Raw genomic sequence first — 22,805 nt, 5'->3', positions numbered from 1 at the left:
ACCCCCGACACACAATAGCCCCCCCACACACACACAATAGCCCCCCCACACACACATCCACACAAGAGCCCCCCCACACACACACACACAATAGCGCCCCCCCCCCACACACACACAATAGCCCCCTCCACACACACACACAATAGCCCCCCCACATACACACAATAGCCCCCCCCACACACGCACACAATAGCCCCCCCACACACGCACACAATAGCCCCCCCACACACGCACACAATAGCCCCCCCACACACGCACACAATAGCCCCCCCACACACGCACACAATAGCCCCCCCACACACGCACACAATAGCCCCCCCACACACGCACACAATAGCCCCCCCACACACGCACACAATAGCCCCCCCACACACGCACACAAAACCCCCCCCACACACACACACACAATAGCCCCCCCACACACACACACAATAGCCCCCACACACACACACACACAATAGCCCCCCCCACACACAATAGCCCCCCCCACACACGCACACAATAGCCCCCCCCACACACGCACACAATAGCCCCCCCACACACGCACACAATAGCCCCCCCACACACGCACACAATAGCCCCCCCACACACGCACACAATAGCCCCCCCACACACGCACACAATAGCCCCCCCACACACGCACACAATAGCCCCCCCACACACGCACACAATAGCCCCCCCACACACGCACACAATAGCCCCCCCACACACGCACACAATAGCCCCCCCACACACGCACACAATAGCCCCCCCACACACGCACACAATAGCCCCCCCACACACGCACACAATAGCCCCCCCACACACGCACACAATAGCCCCCCCACACACACACACAATAGCCCCCCCACACACACACACACACAATAGCCCCCCCACACACACACACACAATAGCCCCCCCCCACACACACACACAATAGCCCCCCCACACACACACAATAGCCCCCCCACACACACACACACACAATAGCCCCCCCACACACGCACACAATAGCCCCCCCCACACACGCACACAATAGCCCCCCCACACACGCACACAATAGCCCCCCCACACACGCACACAATAGCCCCCCCACACACGCACACAATAGCCCCCCCACACACGCACACAATAGCCCCCCCACACACGCACACAATAGCCCCCACACACACACACACAATAGCCCCCCCCCCACACACACACAATAGCCCCCCCCCACACACACACACACAATAGCCCCCCCACACACACACACACAATAGCCCCCACACACACACACACAATAGCCTCCCCACACACACACACAATAGCCCCCCCACACACACACACACAATAGCCCCCCCAGACACACACAATAGCCCCCCCACACATGCACACAATAGCCCCCCCACACACGCACACAATAGCCCCCCCACACACACACACAATAGCCCCACCACACACACACAATAGCCCCCCCCACACACGCACACAATAGCCCCCCCACACACGCACACAATAGCCCCCCCACACACGCACACAATAGCCCCCCCACACACGCACACAATAGCCCCCCCACACACGCACACAATAGCCCCCCACACACGCACACAATAGCCCCCCCACACACGCACACAATAGCCCCCACACACACGCACACAATAGCCCCCCCACACACACACACACAATAGCCCCCCCCCACACACACACACAATAGCCCCCCCACACACACACAATAGCCCCCCCACACACACACACACAATAGCCCCCCCACACACACACACACACAATAGCCCCCCCACACACACACACACAATAGCCCCCCCATACACACACACACAATAGCCCCCCCACACACACACACACAATAGCCCCCCCACACACACACACAATAGCCCCCCCACACACACACACACAATAGCCCCCCCCACACACACACACACAATAGCCCCCCCACACACACACACAATAGCCCCCCCACACACACACACACAATAGCCCCCCCACACACACACACACACAATAGCCCCCCCACACACACACACACACAATAGCCCCCCCATACACACACACACAATAGCCCCCCCACACACACACACACAATAGCCCCCCCACACACACACACACACAATAGCCCCCCCACACACACAATAGCACCCCCCCCACATACACACAATAGCACCCCCCACACACGCACACAATAGCCCCCCCGCACACGCACACAATAGCCCCCCCGCACACGCACACAATAGCCCCCCCGCACACGCACACAATAGCCCCCCCACACACGCACACAATAGCCCCCCCACACACGCACACAATAGCACCCCCACACACGCACACAATAGCACCCCCACACACGCACACAATAGTACCCCCACACACGCACACAATAGCCCCCCCACACACGCACACAATAGCCCCCCCAGACACGCACACAATAGCCCGCCCACACACGCACACAATAGCCCGCCCACACACGCACACAATAGCCCCCCCCCACACACACACAATAGCCCCCCCACACACACACAATAGCCCCCCCACACACACAATAGCACCCCCCCCCCACATACACACAATAGCGCCCCCCCCCACACACACACACACACACAATAGCGCCCCCCCCCCCACACACACATACACACAATCCCCCGGCGCGGGTGCAACCCCCCCCCCCCCACGCGCAACACTCCCCCCCCCCCCCCCCCCCCCGTGCATGCACAACCCCAATCCTCTCCCGCACACACACACACACAACCCCCATCATCCCCCCCATCATCTCCCCCGCACACACACACACAACCTCCATTCCCCCCCCCCCCCACAGACACACACACAACCCCCATCCTCCCCCACGCACACACATACACACATCCACCACCTCCCCGCGTGTGCACACACAACCCCCATCCCCCCCCCCACATACACACACACACAAACCCCATTCCCCCCACAGCCACACCCACAACCCCCATCCCCCCCTCCCCGCGCCCACACACACACACACAACCTCCATCCCTCCCGCGCACACCCACACAACCCGCTTTGCCCCGCACACACACACACAACACCCATCACCCCCGCACACACACACACAACACCCATCCCCCCCGCGCACACACAACCCCTATACCCCCCGATCTCTCACACACACACCCAATCCCCCCCGCACATGCACACACACAACCTCCATCCCTCCCGCGCACACCCACACAACCCCCTTCGCCCCGCACACACACACACAACACCCATCACCCCCGCACACACACACACAACACCCATCCCCCCCGCGCACACACACACACAAACACGATCCCCCCGCGCACACACAACCCCTATACCCCCCGATCTCTCACACACACACACCCCATCCCCCCCGCACATAGAACAAGAACAAAGAACAATACAGCACAGGAACAGGCCCTTCGGCCCTCCAAGCCCGTGCCGCTCCCTGGTCCAAACAAGACCATTCTTTTATATCCCTCCATTCCCACTCCGTTCATGTGGCTATCTAGATAAGTCTTAAACATTCCCAGTGTGTCCGCCTCCACCACCTTGCCTGGCAGCGCATTCCTGGCCCCCACCACCCTCTGTGTAAAATATGTCCTTCTGATATCTGTGTTAAACCTCCCCCCCTTCACCTTGAACCTATGACCCCTCGTGAACGTCACCACCGACCTGGAGAAAAGCTTCCCACCGTTCACCCTATCTATGCCTTTCATAATTTTATACACCTCTATTAAGTCTCCCCTCATCCTCCGTCTTTCCAGGGAGAACAACCCCAGTTTACCCAATCTCTCCTCATAACTCCCCATACCAGGCAACATCCTGGTAAACCTCCTCTGTACTCTCTCCAAAGCCTCCACGTCCTTCTGGTAGTGTGGCGACCAGAACTGGACGCAGTATTCCAAATGCAGCCGAACCAACGTTCTATACATCTGCAACATCAGACCCCAACTTTTATACTCTATGCCCCATCCTATAAAGGCAAGCATGCCATATGCCTTCTTCACCACCTTCTCCACCTGTGACGTCACCTTCAAGGATCTGTGGACTTGCACGCCCAGGTCCCTCTGCGTATCTACACCCTTTTTGGTTCTGCCATTTATCGTATAGCTCCTCCCTACATTATTTCGACCAAAATGCATCACTTCGCATTTATCAGGATTGAACTCCATCTGCCATTTCTTTGCCCAAATTTCCAGCCTATCTATATCCTTCTGTAGCTTCTGACAATGCTCCTCACTATCTGCAAGTCCTGCCAATTTGTGTCGTCCGCAAACTTACTGATCAACACAGTTACACCTTCTTCCAGATCGTTTATATAAATCATAAACATGCACACGCACAACCCCTATACCCCCCCGCACACACATAACCCCCATCGCCCCCCCACACACACACAACCCCCATCACCCCCCCACACACACACAACCCCCATCACCCCGCCGCACACACACAACCCCCATCACCCCCCCACACACACACAACCCCCATCACCCCCGCACACACACACAACCCCCATCACCCCCCCACACACACATAACCCCCATCACCCCGCCGTACAAACACAACCCCCATCACCCCCCCACACACACACAACCCCCATCACCCCCGCACACACACACAACCCCCATCACCCCCCCACACACACATAACCCCCATCACCCCCCCACACACACATAACCCCCATCACCCCCGCACACACACACAACCCCCATCACCCCCGCACACACACACAACCCCCATCACCCTCCCACACACACACAACCCCCATCACCCCCCCACACACACATAACCCCCCACACACACATAACCCCCATCACCCCCCCACACACACACAACCCCCATCACCCCCCCCGCACACACACAACCCCCATCACCCCCCCCGCACACACACAACCCCCATCACCCCCCCACACACACACAACCCCCATCACCCCCGCAAACACACACAACCCCCATCACCCCCCCACACACACACAACCCCCATCACCCCCGCACACACACATAACCCCCATCACCCCCCCCACACACACACAACCCCCATCACCCCCGCACACACACAACCCCCATCACCCCCGCACACACACACACAACACCCATCACCCCCCCGCACACACACAACCCCCATCACCCCCCCACACACACACAACCCCCATCACACCCCCGCACACACACAACCCCCATCACCCCCCCACACACACACAACCCCCATCACCCCCGCAAACACACACAACCCCCATCACCCCCCCACACACACACAACCCCCATCACCCCCGCACACACACACAACCCCCATCACCCCCCCCACACACACATAACCCCCATCACCCCCCCCACACACACACAACCCCCATCACCCCCGCACACACACAATCCCCATCACCCCCGCAAACACACACAACCCCCATCACCCCCCCACACACACACAACCCCCATCACCTCCCCGCACACACACAACCCCCATCACCCCCCCACACACACACAACCCCCATCACCCCCCCGCACACACACAACCCCCATCACCCCCGCAAACACACACAACCCCCATCACCCCCCCACACACACACAACCCCCATCACCCCCGCACACACACACAACCCCCATCACCCCCCCCACACACACATAACCCCCATCACCCCCCCACACACACACAACCCCCATCACCCCCGCACACACACACAACCCCCATCACCCCCCCGCACACACACAACCCCCATCACCCCCCCACACACACACAACCCCCATCACCCCCGCACACACACACAACCCCCATCACCCCCCCGCACACACACAACCCCCATCACCCCCCCACACACACACAACCCCCATCACCCCCGCACACACACACAACCCCCATCACCCCCGCACACACACACACAACCCCCATCACCCCCGCACACACACACACAACCCCCATCACCCCCGCAGGCGCACCGCACCCCTCCACCCCCCAACACGCGCATACACAATCTCCATCCCTCCCCACACACACACCCACAACCCCCATCACCCCCCCCCCGCACACACACACACACACACAACCCCTCTCCCATCCACACGCACAACCCCTCCAGCCACACGTGCACCCCCCCCCACAGGCGCACCCCCCCCCCCCCCCACACCCACGGGCGCACCACTCCCCCCCCCCCCCCCCCCCCCCGCCCCGCACCCACAGGCGCACCGCCCCCCCCTGCTCCCACGGGCACACTGCCCCCACCCCCCTCCCCACGGGCGCACCGCCCCCCTCCCCCCCGCACCCACGGGCGCACCGCCCCCCCCCCACACCCACGGGCGCACCGCCCCCCCCCCCCCCCCACACCCACGGGTGCACCACCCCCCCCCCCCCGCACCCACGGGCGCACCACCCCCCGCACCCACGGGCGCACTGCCCCCCTCCCCCCCCACCCACGGGCGCACCGCCCCCTCGCCCCCCCGACAGGCGCACCGCCCCCCCACCCCAACAGGCGCACCGCCCCTCCTCCTCCTCCCCCCCCCCCACAGGCGCACCGCCCCCTCTTCCCCCCCCCCCCCACACAGGCGCAGCACCCCCTCTCCCCCCCCCCACACAGGCGCAGCGCCCCCCCCCCACCCCACAGGCGCTCCACCCCCACCCCACAGGAGCACCGCCCCCCTTCCCCCCCCTTACAGGTGCACCGCCCTCTTCCCCCCCTTACAGGCGCACCGCCCCCCTTCCCCACCCACAGTCGCACCGCCGCCCCCCCCCCCCCAACGGGTGCACCGCCCAGCCCCCCCTCCCCCCCCCCCAACAGGTGCACCGACCCCCCCCCACACAGGTGCACCGGCCCTCAACCCCCCCCCCCACAGGCGCACCACACCCCTCCGTCCCCCCGTCCCCCCACACAGGCGCACTGCACCCCCCCCCAACACGCACACCGCCCCCTCCCCCACACACACACACACCGCCCCCTCCACACGCGCACTGCCCCCCTCCACACGCGCACCTCCCCCCTCTCCCCCACACACACACCGCCCCCCTCCCTCCCCCCACCCGTCCCACATACGTGCGCGCACACACTCAACCTCACCCCACTCCACCCCCTTCCACCACGGGTCCGTTAGATTCTGCTCCTTTGGGATGGATACATTTAAGAAACGCCCTTTTTTTTTGCAGTGTTTCTGTGTGTTAATTGAACATCCGCTTACTTTTCAGAGTCGCGCACAGCCTTTCAAAGGCGGTGCAGGCTTGATTGGATTGTGTGACACTTGACAAAACAAAGAAATGCTCCCCCACCCACCCCCACAGGTCAGGCAGCATTTGTGGAGAGAGAAGCAGAGTTAATCTTCATGGCTGGTCACCCTTTCTCCGAACAACAACGTTACCTCTGATTCTCTCTCCCCAGATGCTGCCGGGCCTGATGAGTATTTCCAATGTTGGTTAACATTCCTTTTTTTTGGCCCCGTAGCAATTAAGAGGTTGTGGAGCAAATAACTAATTGAGAACAACAACAACACAGTTGGATGCCGGGGAATTGGCTTCCTTGCCAAGGTTGGTGTAGAACTGTTGGATTCCAATGACTGGCATAAAGACATAACAACAACAGTGGTTTATTTAGCACTCTGAGCAGCGCTGCCCACGTTCCAGGGAGATAAATAGCTGTGTCATCATGTGAGCACTTGTCCACGTTTCCTTGTCTAAGTTGGGACAACTGATGGTATTGACATGTGATCGTCTGTGTGAACAATAATTGTGTGCCAACCATTTGATAATATACAGATTGAGCAGGATAACAATACATAACTATTTACATAGGGTGAAACACGGATTAAATTGTTGTAGCTGCTGCATAGCCCATCATGTCTCTTTCCCCCTTCTCCACTCAACCCTTGCTGTTTAAAAGGCTAAAATGCAAATGAGATCAAGTCTTGGAGGAGGAGTTATGCCTACTCCAATCAGCTTGGATCGTGTAGATCAAGCCCAAGACAGGAGGTGAGAGCCCTGTCTTGTTAGCTTGGATCAGGAATGTCTCAACTTGTTGAGACTCTGAATTGCATTTGATTTGATTTGAATTGGAATAAAAATACAAAAAAAAGAAAAAAGACTAAGGCAGTTATAGACTAGTTTGTTACATAGTCTTGGAACCTCATGTTTAGTTTGGTCATATCTCCCGAGGGTGTAATTATTCCAATTGATTGTGCGTAGATGTTCTCGGGCTGGTGTCCTCAGTGTGGATGACCTGGGGCGTTCCAGTAGGTGCAGAGCTTGCTGCGTAGGCCTCTGGAAGAGCCTCCATTTCCATTGGTCTACGAGGCCTGTATTGTAGGCAGGGTGGCTGGATACCGTGGCCTTTGCTGGTGCTGGTTCCCATATTTGTAGCTGGCGATGATGCGATTTTTGCACCTAGTTGGTGCAATCTGAGATAAAACGTAAATGTTTGGATGCGGGGCATGGCTGTGGAACAACTTGTGGCTGTGTGTGGTCTGGATCCTGACCGTTTGATCAGATGTTAGAGGGCCAAGTCTGTGGGCGTTGTATTCATTGTGCATTTTCGCTCTTAATTGGCATTCCATGAGGGCACCACTCACAATGGTATGGAGTTTGGGCCTCAAAAGAGCCTTGGCAGTCGGAATTTTGGTCCTGGTGTGCCTCGAAAATAGTCCCTGTGCTGACGAGGGCAGACCTGGTCTTGGACTGTTTCGCAGGCGGAGGAGTGTAGCACAGTAATCGGTCTGATCCTGGGCACATTTCTCTAGAAGATGTTTAGCTGAGAGTACGGCCTATTCTGCCAGGCCATTGGACAGTGGCTATAGGGGGCTGCTCATGATGTGCTCAAAAAATCCACGTGTGTGCAAATTTCTAAATTTAGTGGAGCTGAATGGGCAAAGTGCTTGATTATGACTGTGTTCCCCTTTATTTCTGATAGGTAGTTGAGTTCACTCAGACTAAACGTTGCTTACCATTCCTTTTGAAGATGTCAGGTACCGTAAGGTACCATGGGAGGTCTGGGATCTTGTGTAGCTGCAGTGGTTCTTTTGTTTGATGCATCTTGAGTCCAATGCATGGTGTACATCTGGAGACTTCCCGCTCCAGGTTAGCACACATTTATAGAGATGTATAGTGATTCTGTAGCCTTGTATCTGGTTGCTTACAACCCTGGGTGCCTTTGGTGAAGTTGCTATGGGTGCTACCTCCTGAAGAGAAGTAGGGATGACAAATCCATCCTGTGTGGTTAGTTCATCTCTGGCGAGGATAATGTGAAACTCGTGGGGAAACATTTTTGAGGAATCAGGCTGGCCCCTCGTGATAATGTTACGCGGTTGTGTGCAAGTGATGTCTGCCTGTGGTCATCTGAGTTCCTGGATTCTAAGAGAGGACAGCACCCCTATCGTCATGATGTCTGTATCTTCTTCACAATTTGCCTTGTCTGAAGGGTCTGGAAAGGGCATCAGCCAAGTATCGTTCCTTACCATATCAGGAGACGACACAGATTGTAGCATTGCAATGTGAAGAGGCCTTTTTAGGATAGTTGAGTGACTGATAATCAGTTTCAACACTTGCAGGGTGACCATGAATGAAATCATGAAATTTCTGACAAGGCAGAAACTGGAGTGAGGAGTTCCCTTTCGATCTGTACATAGCGAGTCTCAGTGTCAGTGAGGGCCCTTGATGCAAAGGCCTGGTCTGCCATTATGCTTGCAGACTGTGCCAAGTCTGTACTGAGAGGCACCTGCTGACGGGTACGGGTGCTCGAACATCGAAGTCTTGTAGCACTGATGGGGCTGAGAGTGCTTATTTGCATCTATTGAAGAGCACTGTGTGGTGCTCTTGCCAACACCATTTGATGTCCTGGTGGAGGAGCTGGCGAAGAGGTGAAATGACCTCACTGTAACATGGGACGAACTTAGAAAAATAATTTGTCATACTAAGGAAGCACTGCAAAATGTGCTTGTCCATGTGAATGGCTGTCTGTCGTATAGCCGTTTTCTCCTCTGGATCTTCCTCCTGCCATCGGCTGTGAGTAAGTGACCCATGCAGGGAACCAAGTTGACCCTGCATCTGCATTTAGCAGGGTTCAGCTTTAGCGGTCTAGTTCTGAGTCTGTCCAGGATGAGATGATGATGTGCATCATGTTCTTGCATAGTATGACCCCAGACCACAATGTAATTGACAGCAATTTCACAGGATTGGCCTGCAAAGAGTTGCTCGAAGACCGCTGGAAGACATGCTGCCAGTAGTGATCCCATTGGGCTTACAAAGAAAACAATATTTGCCTACCGGAGACATGGATGTGGTAAATTTCAAGGATTCTTCATCTTGTGGAATTTGCTTCCAGGATGCTAAAAGCCTTGGCATTGGCCATGTCTGCTATCACCTGGTCCACTGTCTTCCGTGGGTGAAGAGGTCTGAGGAGCACCTTACTGGGTTGATGCAAATCTTGACCATGCCATCTTTCTTTACAGCAGCCACCATTGCTGAAACCCATTCTGTGGCCTCATCCATGGGGGTTATGATCCCCAGTGTCATCATCCGATGCAGCTCATGGACTACTCTCTGCGTCATGACTATTCGTACTCTTCTCGGGACAAATTGGCAGTACCGAGTCATCTAGTCTTGTGGTAAATTACTGGTAGCTTACCAATGACTCCACAGTTGAAGCGGTCTTTGTACTCATTTCTGGGGCATGGTGTTGCAGAGCATGTTCCTCTGGACCAAGTTGGAAGAGCCCCAATGTGATGCTGTCCCAAAGACCTAACAGTGGCCTTATATTCAGGTCAGCAATGTGAATCTTGAAGCAGCCTTGTGTGCAATGGAGAATAGCCACACATTCTGTGCGGATGGCTTGTTTGCCAGAGGCCACGAGCTCCACCAGGGTTTTGGGGTCTGGTGCTGCATATGGTTCTAGTTCCTGTAGAATTTGCCTGAGCAATGCATTACACTTTGTTCCAGAGTCAATCTTTACCTTCTGTTTTGCCTTGCTGCAAATCATGTTGAGGATGGTGAAGATCTCACCCTTTCCTGACACTCAGTAGAGTATTGTTGGCGATGCAGTGGTTTGGTTGCTCTGGCTGAGCTCCGGTTCATTCACCTTGCTGATGTTCCTAACCTTGGAGGACTGACTGGCTGCAGTGTGACTGGTGGCAAAGTAAGGCTGCTGTGGTTTTGATCAGCAGCATTTTGCATTATGATTCCAATAATGCCACATTTATTGCAGCCTTTATGATAAGCCAAACATGCTGTTTTGTTTTGAGGGCGATGGCCACTGCAGTTGGACAGGGCGTGCGTGCCCTGCACTACAAACACTTCTGTTTCCTAGATAAACTCCTAGCTGCTTTATTTTCAGATTGTTCATTTAGCATGCAAATGCTAATGGCTGTTTGTAGTGTTAAATCATTCTCTTGCAGCAGCGGCTTATGGACAAGATCACTGTGGACCCCGCAGACTATTCGACCAACTCATTGGTACGGGTGCCAAATTCATCTTTTTGCTAAGATTTTCAAGGGCCGGAATTTTCCGATCATTCATGCCGGTAGGATCTTCTGGTCCCACCAATGGTGCACCCCTTGCTGTGGGTTTCCCAGTGGCTTCGATGGGAAGTCCCATTGACAACAGCGGGACCAGAGGATCCTGCTGTCAGCCAATGGCCCACCGCCTCCCGCCAACAAGAAAAATGCTGTGGGGAATCTCATCCATTGTTTCCTTTTATCTTTTAGTTTGTAGAGTTAAATGCATGCCTCTAGAGTATTATGTTCGTCACTGACAAGTAAATATTTGCAAACTGTATAAAGATTATATCGAGGTTCTCTTTCTCAATTTGAAAGACAAACGATTCAAACTTCTCAACAGCCTTGGGACCCACTAGATATAGTGAGGTGTAAGTTTGTCCCATTTTTGATTTGTCCACTAATCCGGCACTGCAATAGATGTGCAACTCCTTTTAAAACTTGGCCCAGTTGTCTGCAGTGTTTCTGCTGAACAGGAGTGGATCCACGTGGCAAAGTCCTCAATCCATACTGCCAACTCCTGACATCATGTAGAAGCACTGGGTTCCAATGACTGGCGGCCAAGGACTTAGTACTGAATAAACTATTGTTGTTTTGTGAGCAGCACTTGCATGCTTTACTCTGCCATCACTCTGGGGAGAACGCCTGTGCTCCTGTCATGTGACCTTTTAAGTATCCACATCATCACATGACCACTTGGTCTACAGTTGGAGCTATGCTGCAGTCCATTGTACATTTAGGTCCTCATTGCCACTTCCTGGGTGTGTGGCAATTTATTAATATCAATGTTTCTCTTTGGTGCAAAAATTCAAGAGGTACAGAGCTTGTATTTCCCTCCATTCTATTGATGTGTAACTAATAGCTTAAACTTTGAAGGTTTTGAAAATCTAATCACCCGGATGATTTTAACTATTCAGTTTTTGCTTGCTGTTGGCTGGAAGCTGCCGGTACCGAACTGTGAATAAGTTCAACATTGTGAAACTTATCTTTTTTTTTGCAGGCTCATGTTCCAGCAGTCAGCTAGGTTTGCTGAAGTGGAGCAGAAGTACCAGCATCTCTACATGAAAACTGTGGCTGCCCAGGCACTGGAAGATGAAATTAACAAAGTTTCAAAAAAGGTAAATGCAATAAAGTACCCATCTTAAAAAGTTTAGCAAAAAAAGATGCATATTAGACTAAACATGAATTATTTTTTTTAATTGCTTACGGTTCAGTTAAGAGACAGTGCTCAATATTCACTGAGCACAGTGGATCTGGTCCTGCGTTGGTAATCCAAAATTTCTGACATCAAATCCTGACACAGTTTGAATTGAATTCAATAAATCTTTATTTTATGAGCTACAATCAGAAGTTGCCACCAAAGTTTCTGGATTGTTATACTGGTCTTTTAAGGCAGAAAACTTGCTGTCCGTACCTGACTCCAGTTCCACAGTCTGTACTTGACATAAGTACCCTCTGAAGCAGTCTGTTCAACGTAGAAGAAATCTTCTACACCCTTTGTGTGGCACGTAAGATTGGGAAGTGGTTATGGCCCAAATCAAGGAAGCCAGTGAAGAAGCCCATGAAGAATCCTGCAGATTAACACCTTATTTCTCTTTGTAGAAAGCATGAATACTATTGTTTCAATTTAATTTAGTTTAAGTGCCTTGCTATTGTTGTAATTTTTCCAAGAAGTGTGTCTATTATTAACAATATCCTGACAAAATTGTATATATCCTGGAAAAATGGCACATATTCTGGATGCAAAATCTTAGGCCAGAATGTTATGGCTGTGCATGCCAGCGGGAGTTTCCCATCCCGCTGCAGTGAATGGAGATTTGGCTGGGTGCCAAATTCTCCAACTTCACAGCAGCGGGAGCATGGCGTGAACGGTCGGTAAGATCGCACCCTTAGATTTTCATCATACCTTTTTTGTTAATCCTCCCAGAAATATCTCAAAACACTTCATTTCCAATAAATTACTTTCAAGTTCAATGATTATTGTATGTACATGACCAAAGATCTACAAATAAAGATCAATAAATCATTTGGCGGCTTGAAATTCTTATTTGAAGGTGATTAATTTGAGACGGTGGCCAGGATTCTCAACCACATCTGCGGCTGGGATTTTTCAGTCCCGCTGTTGAGCGCCAAATTCACCGTTCTTGCTGGCAGCGGGGTAAGGCATCCAACGTTGTAGAATTCCGGCCAGTATCTTTGCTGCATATTTCATTTTATGTTTTGGTTAATTGAATTTTAAAACACCTGTACAATTGATACAACACAATGCAAGGTGTATAACCTAGCTGTAGTTTTGTAGAGATGTTGACATGATTATAAAAGATGAAGCCTTAGTGCCTAAGGATATGAGAAAATATTGCAAAAAGAAGAATTGGCTAGATTGTGTGTGTGTGTGTGTGTGTGTGTGTGTGTGTGTGTGTGTGTGTGTGTGTCTGTGTCTCTCTGTGTCTCTCTGTGTCTCTCTGTGTCTCTCTGTGTCTCTCTGTGTCTCTCTGTCTCTCTCTGTCTCTCTCTGTCTCTCTCTGTGTCTCTCTGTGTCTCTCTCTGTCTCTCTCTGTGTCTCTCTGTGTCTCTCTGTGTCTCTCTGTGTCTCTCTGTGTCTCTCTGTGTCTCTCTGTGTCTCTCTGTGTCTCTCTGTGTCTCTCTGTGTCTCTCTGTGTCTCTCTGTGTCTCTCTGTGTCTCTCTGTGTCTCTCTGTGTCTCTCTCTGTCTCTCTCTGTCTCTCTCTGTCTCTCTCTGTCTCTCTCTGTCTCTCTCTGTCTCTCTCTGTCTCTCTCTGTCTCTCTCTGTCTCTCTCTGTCTCTCTCTGTCTCTCTCTGTCTCTCTCTGTCTCTCTCTGTCTCTCTCTGTCTCTCTCTGTCTCTCTCTGTCTCTCTCTGTCTCTCTCTGTCTCTCTCTGTCTCTCTCTGTCTCTCTCTGTCTCTCTCTGTCTCTCTCTGTCTCTCTCTGTCTCTCTCTGTCTCTCTCTGTCTCTCTCTGTCTCTCTCTGTCTCTCTCTGTCTCTCTCTGTCTCTCTCTGTCTCTCTCTGTCTCTCTCTGTCTCTCTCTGTCTCTCTCTGTCTCTCTCTGTCTCTCTCTGTCTCTCTCTGTCTCTCTCTGTCTCTCTCTGTCTCTCTCTGTCTCTCTCTGTCTCTCTCTGTCTCTCTCTGTCTCTCTCTGTCTCTCTCTGTCTCTCTCTGTCTCTCTCTGTCTCTCTCTGTCTCTCTCTGTCTCTCTCTGTCTCTCTCTGTCTCTCTCTGTCTCTCTCTGTCTCTCTCTGTCTCTCTCTGTCTCTCTCTGTCTCTCTCTGTCTCTCTCTGTCTCTCTCTGTCTCTCTCTGTCTCTCTCTGTCTCTCTCTGTCTCTCTCTGTCTCTCTCTGTCTCTCTCTGTCTCTCTCTGTCTCTCTCTGTCTCTCTCTGTCTCTCTCTGTCTCTCTCTGTCTCTCTCTGTCTCTCTCTGTCTCTCTCTGTCTCTCTCTGTCTCTCTCTGTCTCTCTCTGTCTCTCTCTGTCTCTCTCTGTCTCTCTCTGTCTCTCTCTGTCTCTCTCTGTCTCTCTCTGTCTCTCTCTGTCTCTCTCTGTCTCTCTCTGTCTCTCTCTGTCTCTCTCTGTCTCTCTCTGTCTCTCTCTGTCTCTCTCTGTCTCTCTCTGTCTCTCTCTGTCTCTCTCTGTCTCTCTCTGTCTCTCTCTGTCTCTCTCTGTCTCTCTCTGTCTCTCTCTGTCTCTCTCTGTCTCTCTCTGTCTCTCTCTGTCTCTCTCTGTCTCTCTCTGTCTCTCTCTGTCTCTCTCTGTCTCTCTCTGTCTCTCTCTGTCTCTCTCTGTCTCTCTCTGTCTCTCTCTGTCTCTCTCTGTCTCTCTCTGTCTCTCTCTGTCTCTCTCTGTCTCTCTCTGTCTCTCTCTGTCTCTCTCTGTCTCTCTCTGTCTCTCTCTGTCTCTCTCTGTCTCTCTCTGTCTCTCTCTGTCTCTCTCTGTCTCTCTCTGTCTCTCTCTGTCTCTCTCTGTCTCTCTCTGTCTCTCTCTGTCTCTCTCTGTCTCTCTCTGTCTCTCTCTGTCTCTCTCTGTCTCTCTCTGTCTCTCTCTGTCTCTCTCTGTCTCTCTCTGTCTCTCTCTGTCTCTCTCTGTCTCTCTCTGTCTCTCTCTGTCTCTCTCTGTCTCTCTCTGTCTCTCTCTGTCTCTCTCTGTCTCTCTCTGTCTCTCTCTGTCTCTCTCTGTCTCTCTCTGTCTCTCTCTGTCTCTCTCTGTCTCTCTCTGTCTCTCTCTGTCTCTCTCTGTCTCTCTCTGTCTCTCTCTGTCTCTCTCTGTCTCTCTCTGTCTCTCTCTGTCTCTCTCTGTCTCTCTCTGTCTCTCTCTGTCTCTCTCTGTCTCTCTCTGTCTCTCTCTGTCTCTCTCTGTCTCTCTCTGTCTCTCTCTGTCTCTCTCTGTCTCTCTCTGTCTCTCTCTGTCTCTCTCTGTCTCTCTCTGTCTCTCTCTGTCTCTCTCTGTCTCTCTCTGTCTCTCTCTGTCTCTCTCTGTCTCTCTCTGTCTCTCTCTGTCTCTCTCTGTCTCTCTCTGTCTCTCTCTGTCTCTCTCTGTCTCTCTCTGTCTCTCTCTGTCTCTCTCTGTCTCTCTCTGTCTCTCTCTGTCTCTCTCTGTCTCTCTCTGTCTCTCTCTGTCTCTCTCTGTCTCTCTCTGTCTCTCTCTGTCTCTCTCTGTCTCTCTCTGTCTCTCTCTGTCTCTCTCTGTCTCTCTCTGTCTCTCTCTGTCTCTCTCTGTCTCTCTCTGTCTCTCTCTGTCTCTCTCTGTCTCTCTCTGTCTCTCTCTGTCTCTCTCTGTCTCTCTCTGTCTCTCTCTGTCTCTCTCTGTCTCTCTCTGTCTCTCTCTGTCTCTCTCTGTCTCTCTCTGTCTCTCTCTGTCTCTCTCTGTCTCTCTCTGTCTCTCTCTGTCTCTCTCTGTCTCTCTCTGTCTCTCTCTGTCTCTCTCTGTCTCTCTCTGTCTCTCTCTGTCTCTCTCTGTCTCTCTCTGTCTCTCTCTGTCTCTCTCTGTCTCTCTCTGTCTCTCTCTGTCTCTCTCTGTCTGGAACAATCCATGTACAACTCTGATACTGCGTTAACCTCTCCCAGGCTAATTTAATTTGCTGGTAGTGGAGAATAACAAGTAGGTAAAGTTCCTAAACTACCAAGAAATATCTCCCGAATTTTCTGCATTAAAATGATCATTCCAATAGGAGTCAATTATTAGTGTTGATATATTCAGCCCTGTCCAATTAGAATTACCATTTTAGGAACATAGGAACAGGAGTAGGCCACTCAGCTCTGTTCCACCGTTTAATTTTACGCCGTGGCTGATCTGTGGCCTAATTCCATACACCTGCCTTTAATGTTTGTTAAGCAAAGGTATCTCCAATGTAAAGATAGCAACTGATCTAGCATCAATTGCCATTTGTGGAAGCGAGGACCAAACCTCTACCACCCTTTGTGTGTAGAAGCTATCCACTTTGGGAGCAAAAATAGGAAGACAGATTATCACTTGAATGGGTGTAAATTGAGAGAGGTGGATATTCAGCGAGATCTTTGTGTCCTTGTGCATCAGCCGCTGTAAGTAAGTGTGCAGGTACAGCAGACAGTAAAGGCGGCAAAATGTATGTTGGCCTTCATAGTGAGAGGATTTGAGCATAAGGAATAGGGATGTATTGCTGCCATTGTATAGAGCATTGGTGAGGCCATACCTGGAGCATTGTGTGTTGCTTTGGTTTCCTTATCAGAAAAAGGATGTCCTTGCTATAGAAGGAGTACAGCAAAGGTTTATCAGGCTGATTCCTGGGATGACGGGTCTGTCACATGAGGAGAGACTAAGTTAGTTAGGATTATATTCATTGGAGTTTAGAAGAGAGAGAGAATCTCATAAAAACTTATAAAATTCTAACTGGGTTAGACTCGGTAGATTCAGAAAGAATGTTCCCAATGACGGGGGAGTCCAGAACTAGGGGTCATAGTTTGAGGATAAGGAGTAAATGTTTTAGAACTGAGGTGAGGAGAAATTTCACCCAGAGGGTGGTGAATGTGTGGAATTCACTATCACCAAATATGGTTGAGGCCAAAACGTTGTCTGATTTCAAAAAGAAATTAGATATCGCTCTTGGGGCTAAAGGGATATGGGGGGAAGGGGGGATCAGGATATTGAATTTGATGATCAGCCATGATCATACTGAAGCAGGCTCGAAGGGCTGAGTGGCCTACTCCTGCTTCTAGTTTCTATGATTCTAAGTGCTTCCTAACAATTGTCTCAAACCAGGACAGGGGATCAGGATATTGACTTTGATCCCCTGATCAACTGTCCTGGCTTGAGACAATTCACACCTCTTTAACCTGTGCTTAACCCTCTCTCCACTCACATTGTCTGCACCTGTAAAGACTTGATTACCTGTTAAGACTCGCATTCCAACCATTATCTTGTAATTGAGTTTGTGTCTATATATGCCCTGTTTGTGAAACAAATCCTGCACTCACCTGATGAAGGGGCAGCGCTTCGAAAGCTCGTGCTACCAAATAAACCTGTTGGACTTTAACCTGGTGTTGTGAGACTACTTACTGATAACCATGACACCATTGTCAATTGTCGGGAAAACCCATCTGGTTCACAAATGTCCCTTTAGGGAAGGAAATCTGCCGTCCTTACCCAATCTGGCCTACATATAACTCCAGAGCCACAGCAATGTAGTTGACTTTCAATTGCCCTTAGGCAACTAGGGATGGGCAATAAATGCTGTAAGAAGTTTAACAACACCAGGTTAAAGTCCAACAGGTTTATTTGGTAGCAAAAGCCACACAAGCTTTCGAGGCTCTGAGCCCCTTCTTCAGGTGAGTGGGAATTCTGTTCACAAACAGAACTTATAAGACACAGACTCAATTTACATGAATAATGGTTGGAATGCGAATACTTACAACTAATCCAGTCTTTAAGAAACAAAACAATGGGAGTGGAGAGAGCATCAAGACAGGCTAAAAAGATGTGTATTGTCTCCAGACAAGACAGCCAGTGAAACTCTGCAGGTCCACGCAACTGTGGGAGTTACAAATAGTGTGACATAAATTCTGATTCTAGGATCGCATGATAAAGACTCAGGAGGAAAAAAGCAGAAATATTTATGTGAAATAGTGTGACATAAACCCAATATCCCGGTTGAGGCCGTCCTTGTGTGTGCGGAACCTGGCTATCAGTTTCTGCTCCGCGACTCTGCGCTGTCGTGTGTCGCGAAGGCCGCCTTGGAGAACGCTTACCCGAATATCAGAGGCCGAATGCCCGTGACCGCTGAAGTGCTCCCCAACAGGAAGAGAACAGTCTTGCCTGGTGATTGTCGAGCGGTGTTCATTCATCCGTTGTCGCAGCGTCTGCATAGTTTCCCCAATGTACCATGCCTCGGGACATCCTTTCTTGCAGCGTATCAGGTAGACAACGTTGGCCGAGTTGCAAGAGTATGTACCGTGTACCTGGTGGATGGTGTTCTCACGTGAGATGATGGCATCTGTGTCGATGATCCGGCACGTCTTGCAGAGGTTGCTGTGGCAGGGTTGTGTGGTGTCTTGGTCACTGTTCTCCTGAAGGCTTAGTTGTAAGATTAGTTGTAAGTATTCGCATTCCAACCATTATTCATGTAAATTGAGTCTGTGTCTTATAAGTTCTGTTTGTGAACAGAATTCCCACTCACCTGAAGAAGGGGCTCAGAGCCTCGAAAGCTTGTGTGGCTTTTGCTACCAAATAAACCTGTTGGACTTTAACCTGGTGTTGTTAAACTTCTTACTGTGTTTACCCCAGTCCAACGCCGGCATCTCCACATCATGAATAAATGCTGGCCAGATAGCGACATCCATGTCCCATGAATGAATTAAGAAAAAGATTGTATAATCTGCCCTCAATTAAACCACTGATATCTAGGTAAAATTCTTAAGTTGCACTGCACTCCCTCTAATATATCCTTCCTAAGGTGTGGTCCCAGATCTGCTCTCAGTACTCCAAGTGGGGTCTAACCCACGTTTTGCTGCAGCATAATGTTTGCGTCCTTATACTCCAATCCTCTAGATATAAAGACCAGCATTCCATTAACCGCCTTGATTACTTTCTGCACCTGTTTGGGCAATTTAAGGATCTATGCACTTGGATCCCCAGGTCTCTTTGGACATCCAGTGTATTTAACTTCATACCATCTAGAAAGTACCCTGAGATCTATCCGTTTTGGTCCAAAATGAGTAACCTCATACTTGCTTAGATTGAAATCGACATCTGCCACAGTTCTGCCCATTCACTTAGTCTATCATTACCCCTTTGTGCTATTATCTACACTGACCACAATGCCAGCTAACTTTGTGTCATAAGCAAATTTAAACAGATGATTTTCTATGTCCTTATCCAAGTCATTAATAAATGATGTGAATGATTGAGGGCTCTAACACACATCCCTATGGGACATCACTCGTCACATCCTGCCAATTTGAGTACCTACCCATTATCCCTACCTTCCACTGCCTGCCACTCAGCCAATTTCCCAGCCATGTCAGTAATTTGCCTTCAATTCCATGGACTTCTACCTTTTTTAACAGTCTTTTTATGTGAGACTTTATTAAAGGCCTTCTCCATGTAAATGACATCCATAGACATTCCCCTGTCCGCCATCTTAGTCACTTCGTCAAAAAATTCAATAAGGTTTTTTAGGCATGACCTACCTGTCCTGAATCCACACTGGTTCTCTGATTAACTGAAGATTTTCAAGATGTCCAGTTACCTTAACCTTGATTGTAGACTTCCACCAATTTCCTCACCACAGATGTTAAGCTAACTGGCCTGTAATTCCCTGGATATCCTCTTTTGCCCTTCCCAGTAGATTGAATACCCACTGTTTATGTCCAAAACCTTTGAACCCTTGAGTGCCTAGAAGCGGCATCCAAAATTTTCACAATGGTTTTAATGAGCCCTGCCATGATTTTGGTAGAAGCAGTGCAAACAATTATGCCATTTCAACAAGGATTTTGACATGGTTAGAGTGGGAGTTTAGGAAAATTGAGCAGAAATTCTACTCCGATTTTTTTTCTCCATTTCTTTTTGAAAAAGTGGTAATCAAAACAGCATTAATCACTTTTGACAAGAGTCTGTTGCACATATCTGTTCATCTATAGTGACCAAAGACATCTGCTGTATAATTTAATCAGTTCATGTTGCTAACAGGAATGTTTTACCCTTTGGCAATACATGTTGCAAATCTAGATCAATACTGAAACTTCGGAAATTGACCAATACAGGCAAGGCTCCTCATCAGTAGTGTGGAAATATAAAATATCTATCTAATTTCCAGTCTTGCTTCAGTATAATTCACTTAACTCTTTTGCTATATAATGGGTGAAAGCAAGCACATTCTCCCTTCGATATAAATGTACACAGGGAATATTTGCATTCACCTGGAATAATCTCAGATAATTGACACTCCATTTGTCAGAAAAGCTGAAGCAATCCACATATCTTGGGGGAAAAAAGCCTCTGCTTCATTGCTGATAAAGACTTTGGGGAAAAAAAAATTTCAGGTTCTCCTGATCTGCTGTAACTTTGGAAGATGTTTGGAAACTCCGAGTAGATGTGTAACTGTGATTTCTGCTGAAGTTATGGAAAGCAATTGGGAAAACCCAATTAGGAATTTTGCAGTAATAAATCTTTCACAGAATCTACAGTACAGAAGGAGGCCATTTCGCCCATCAAGCTTGCACCGACAACAATCCCACCCAGGTTCCATTCTGTAACCTCACACATTTACAGTCCTAATTCCCCTGACACTAAGGGGCAATTCATCATGGCCAACCTGCACATCTTTGGGCTGTGGGAGGAAACCAGAGCACCCGGAGGAAACCCACACAGACACGGGGAGAATGTGCAAATTCCACAGAGTCACCTGAGGCTGAAATTGAACCCGGGTCCCTGGCGCGGTGAGGCAGCAGTGCTAACCACCGTGCCGCCCTTGGGAGAGCTATGCTCAACCCTAGGCCCCACAAAGGCAAATCATCTCTGCTTTGCTTGAATTAGTCTAATGAATTTGCCCGTAATGTCTCTTGCTTGTTCAGTCAGTTGTAATACTTACAGTATTCACCTTCAGTTTTAGGAATAGTGCTGCTTAAAAAAGGTTCAACCCCATTAACTACAAACCCTGCTTTATTCCTTCTGGTGCAGTTCTTACTTTCCTGGATGCTAACTTTTTGAATCTGGTTTTGGCTAATGCGAGATCCTCAACAAGGTACTAATACTTTATAAGCCAATGGTTTGAAATGTTTCAAGTCAAACGTCATATAAATGAATGCTTCGGCTTTGAATCTTTTTGATTTGCATTGTGCATATAATGCAAGATTATTCTCACAGAAGGCAAGGAATTTATTCCTGATTTTTGATCAGAAGAGAGTGAGCCTAGTGGTGTTTCTGCAGTACCTCATGTTGAGAGATTCTTGTTGGTAAGAAGAATTAGATGATTCACCAACCATACCTGCCAACTGTTAATTGGCAGTTACCTTTATGATTTTCATATCACACTTCCAACTGCAAAGTCCAGCTATCTTTCATGATTACTACTGACAACCAGTCAACCTTTTTCAAAATACCCTTCTCAAATTGCCATGGCTATAAGGACTGCAGCATGTAGTTAGACCTGCATTCTATTGGTCAATGTTTCTAAATCATGTATTTATTTCTGAGACAAAATAATGAAAGAGTTCCTTTGATTGAAACTTTCAGGGACATCACAAATCCTTTATATCGAACATGGTATTCCGTTTGTTTACCTTTCCTCCAATATAAGTACATTCATTATCTGCCAATATGCAATCAAATTAATCCTGCAGAAGTACATGTCTGTTTGCATTTTTGTACAACGTAATTGTTTGGCTTGCTTTGGCCGTGGATATCATGCGATAATACTGGTTGTTACCTGAAAAGCTAGCTCTTGGAATTATTTTTCAGACAATCAAGGGCAAGCCTTTTGATGTCATCTCCACCATCCAAATGGATGGGGCAGTTGAAGAATAAATAATACTAAGTAATATCTCTTTTTTAAAAAAATAATAAAGTAGAAATCAATAGCAAGCTTTATTCATTCTATATGTGTGTTTGCATATATAGCATAGTTTTCTTTATACAAATATAATCTACGAATATAATCCTTTCATGCACCAAGAAGGATGAGACACTTGGTCGTCAAGGGTAATTAATGAAGATAGAGATGCAAAGTAGTTTTACATAGAATAAAGTTCCTTCTAATCTGCCCTGAAAATGTGCTGCAACCTTAGAGGAGGAACAGTCATTTATCTTTTTCCAGCATCTGCTATCTCATTCATATGAGTGAGTTTGCCAATTTAGTGCCAATGAATGTTTGCATTGGGGCACATTTGTTCT

At 49.8% G+C, this 22,805-nt stretch overlaps 1 protein-coding gene across 2 annotated transcripts in view; it reads left to right on the top strand.

Annotated features, from left to right (window-relative positions):
- ikbip (IKBKB interacting protein) overlaps window positions 1-22,805 on the top strand; it is a 54,335-nt gene that overhangs the window by 14,897 nt on the left and 16,633 nt on the right. For both annotated transcript variants that reach the window (XM_078234715.1, XM_078234717.1), the window contains exon 2: window positions 12,431-12,548. In XM_078234715.1, the coding sequence (XP_078090841.1) occupies window positions 12,435-12,548 (114 nt within the window). In that variant the 5' untranslated portion in view covers window positions 12,431-12,434. The remainder of the gene's footprint in view (window positions 1-12,430; window positions 12,549-22,805) is intronic.

Source organism: Mustelus asterias, chromosome 19 (genome assembly GCF_964213995.1).
Source record: "Mustelus asterias chromosome 19, sMusAst1.hap1.1, whole genome shotgun sequence".
Classification (NCBI taxonomy): Eukaryota; Metazoa; Chordata; class Chondrichthyes; order Carcharhiniformes; family Triakidae; genus Mustelus; species Mustelus asterias.
Note: the sequence above shows the minus strand (reverse complement) of the source record. Positions and strands in the feature narration are given on the sequence as shown.